The following is a 3,260-nucleotide window of genomic DNA, read 5'->3' on the forward strand; positions in this document are numbered from 1 at the left end:
GTTATGACAATTACTTATTTTATCTTAATTTCGGCAAACCAAATCAAGTATAATAATTGCTCACAACGAAAACTAAATTAAAACTATTAACTTAATTCAATTTAAACTAATCAAAGAACATTTAAAATTATTAACATATAAAATTAAGAAATGAAAGAAAATACAGTAGAATGAAATAAGTAAGAAAAAGCAGATGACATTATAATTTCATTTTATTCTTTATCACATCTATACATATGAGGGAATATATATTTATACATCTAGATTAGTACTTATATGTTCTATACTATTAAAGAAAATATATTCCGATCCACCTTTACTCTACCAACTAAGCTATTCCAACGTCAATTCTCAAAAGGCGCACATAACTTTCAAACTTATAAAAAAAAACATACTTATTTTCTATTTTACCTATTCTGTCAATTACTGTGATGTTGCATTTAAAGAATAACACAATTGTGATGTTGAACAATATTACTGTAGTGTTATATTTTAAAAATCAACATCAATTTGATATTATATAAATTTTAAAATTAACATTAATTTTTAAAAATCAGCATTATAATAATATTATTTTTTGAAATTCAGCACTACAGTGGTGGTATTTTTTGAACTACAACACTACGTAACTGATGGGAGAGGTGACATGAGAAATAAATACGCCCTTTAAATAAATCTAAAAGTTAAATTTAACTTTTAAAAATTTCACAATTTTAAACAGGTCTATATCAATATAGAAATATATAATCATTAATGATAAGTAATAAATATTTCACACTTAACTAATTGATAAAGAATGAGTGTGATGATTGTCAAAAGAGTGCTTCATGGAAATCTCCGTGGATTTGCGCGCTCGATATTTCGAAGAATCATGAGGTCATTCAAGTAATTACACCACCCGATCTCGCTCTTTATATACCTTCTTCCTTCGTCTTCCCCTGCTCATCCGGCAGCTGAAGGAACAGAGCAATCTCTTCTCTTCCTGAAACCTTCCTCCTCCGCATTCAATCCTTTCCTGGAATTTTATCAATGGATCCGTCGGTGGCGAAGCGGATTTGCCACATGATACGAGCCGTCTACTTCATGATCCGCAAGGGCTTGATCAGCAAGCCCAAGCTCACGATCCACCTCCACCTCCTCCTCAGGCGCGGCAAGCTCGCCGGGAAAGCACTTACCAACTCACTCCTCCTCCACCGCCGCCGCCACCATCTCTCCAGCGCCGACATCACCAGCCTGTCGGACCTGATCTCCTTCTACGACCCTGGAGACGTGGAGTTCAGCTGCGCCAACACCCCCTCCCCTGCCTTCTCCTTCCTGTCCGCTGCTAAGCAACTCAAGAGTAGTCGGCGCGGCCGGCAACAAGACTTCGCCCTCGACGTCCACCTGGCCGCTGCTCTGGCGAAGGAGCTCGAGGTGCTGGGATCGGCGTCGCCTGTGCCTGCAGGATGGAACCAGAGGAGCCCGGCGCCGCCACAACTGAGAGTAACGGACTCGCCGTTTCCGGAGACGGAGGACGAGGTGGAGGAGGAGGAGGAGAAGGACAGCGACCGTGTGGATCGGGAGGCGGAGGCGTTCATTCGGCGGTTCTACGAGCAGTTGCGCCTGCAGCAGTGCGCCGCCACGGCGACGCCGGATCGAGTTTAACGGCGGTCGCTCATATAAATTTCTATGAGAATATGATTTTGGAAAATAAATTTTAAAACCCATAAATATATTGATAAATTTTGAATAAAATACAGGAATTTAAATAAAATTTCAAGTTTATGTCTTATTAATTATTCAAGCATTTTAATATTCAAGTTATTTTATGCATAATATATCTGATTTGAGAATCAGTTTAGCGGTTTGAAAAGGGCAGATTCCTGATTCATTAAATAAGCAATAGATTAAGGATGAACCTCTTATAATGATAGTTTGAATAGTAGTTGTGAATTGGATCATAATTTATTAAGATTTTTTTTTAAGATTTATCGTCCTCTAGATTATAGTTTGGAGATTATCGGAAATCGTCGACGGTGGGCAAGTGGCCAGACTGTCAAGTGCCGAGCAGGGACAGCCTCCGAGTGACCTTAGGTTATCCGTCTCGACTCAAACTATAACCTAGATGAGATGATGAACCCAGGAAGAAATCATAACTATTTACAATTGAATAGCAACTATAATTTAATCATAATTATAAATAGTCCAATCTCATAATCTATTTTTCTCTAAACCAGAGAATCTAGTTGTAATTTTATTGAAAAAACTTGAAAATGAATTAATTTTTATACATTAAGTTAATTAATGAAATAATTAAATTAACTAAGATCCACTTTCCTTGCGTTTACTATATTTTTTTTTAAAAAAATCTTAAATGAATTATGAATTAAAGATAAAAAATTGTAAATTAAAAAAATATCACAAAGTGTTTTTTAAATAAAAGAAACAATGCTATAAAAAAATTACAAGTTTAGGGGTTAATTATTATTTTCTCAAAAATATAAAATGTAAATAGTAAAGTGATAATCTTTTATCAATGACTAAAATAAAATTGGTGTATAAATAGATAAATATTTACTCATTCTCTTTCAAAAATGACAATGTAGTATTATGCTTTTCCTCTGTAAAGAGTGAATAAAGATTTATGCATAGTAGGGCATTTTACTTCAATGAAATGAAAACTTTAGGAAGTTAACTATGGGATGTGAACCAATATTTATTTTTAAAAATATATAATATATTTTTAAATTTATAATTCATATAGATCTTGTGGAGTTTGCTTAGGTGCACGAGCTATTATTTTTTTTAAAGTATGTAACAATTGATTTAGTATATTTATGATAAAGACATAGAGCACTTTCAACTTTAAATAGAACGTCGTTTTCTGAAGAAAATGTCCCTTTAATTTTTTGTTTCTTTAATTTTTATAAGTGCACAATTAACATGTGCCCCACGAGCTTCTTCTTCCATTGCCTTCGTTGTTAAGGAACTAAGATCTCCATTGTTGGTATCTATTAGTAAAATTACACGATTTTTTGTCTCAATATTTTTATCCTTCACACCCTCTCTTTCTTAAAAAGATGGATGGTAAGAAAATAAAGATAGTTCGACAATTAACGCGCATTTAAAATTATAAAATTTTTAAAACACACGCCCTAACTTTCAAATCTGTATTCAAAAAAAGGATCCTCATGATGCTGGATTTCATTGAAGTGTCACTATTGTGCTGTGGATTTCATATAAGTATCATTATTGTGCTGTATTTAAAAATTAGTATCATT

General features: G+C 33.8%; 1 protein-coding gene across 1 annotated transcript; it reads left to right on the forward strand.

Moving 5' to 3' along the window:
• Nucleotides 1-1,029: 1,029 nt before the first annotated feature.
• Nucleotides 1,030-1,644, forward strand: LOC122050423. The gene has a single exon (XM_042611326.1). It carries the CDS (start codon nt 1,030-1,032, stop codon nt 1,642-1,644), a length of 615 nt encoding a protein of 204 aa, XP_042467260.1.
• The last annotated feature ends 1,616 nt before the right edge of the window (nt 1,645-3,260 follow it).

Source organism: Zingiber officinale, chromosome 3A, assembly GCF_018446385.1.
Source record: "Zingiber officinale cultivar Zhangliang chromosome 3A, Zo_v1.1, whole genome shotgun sequence".
Lineage (NCBI taxonomy): Eukaryota > Viridiplantae > Streptophyta > Magnoliopsida > Zingiberales > Zingiberaceae > Zingiber > Zingiber officinale.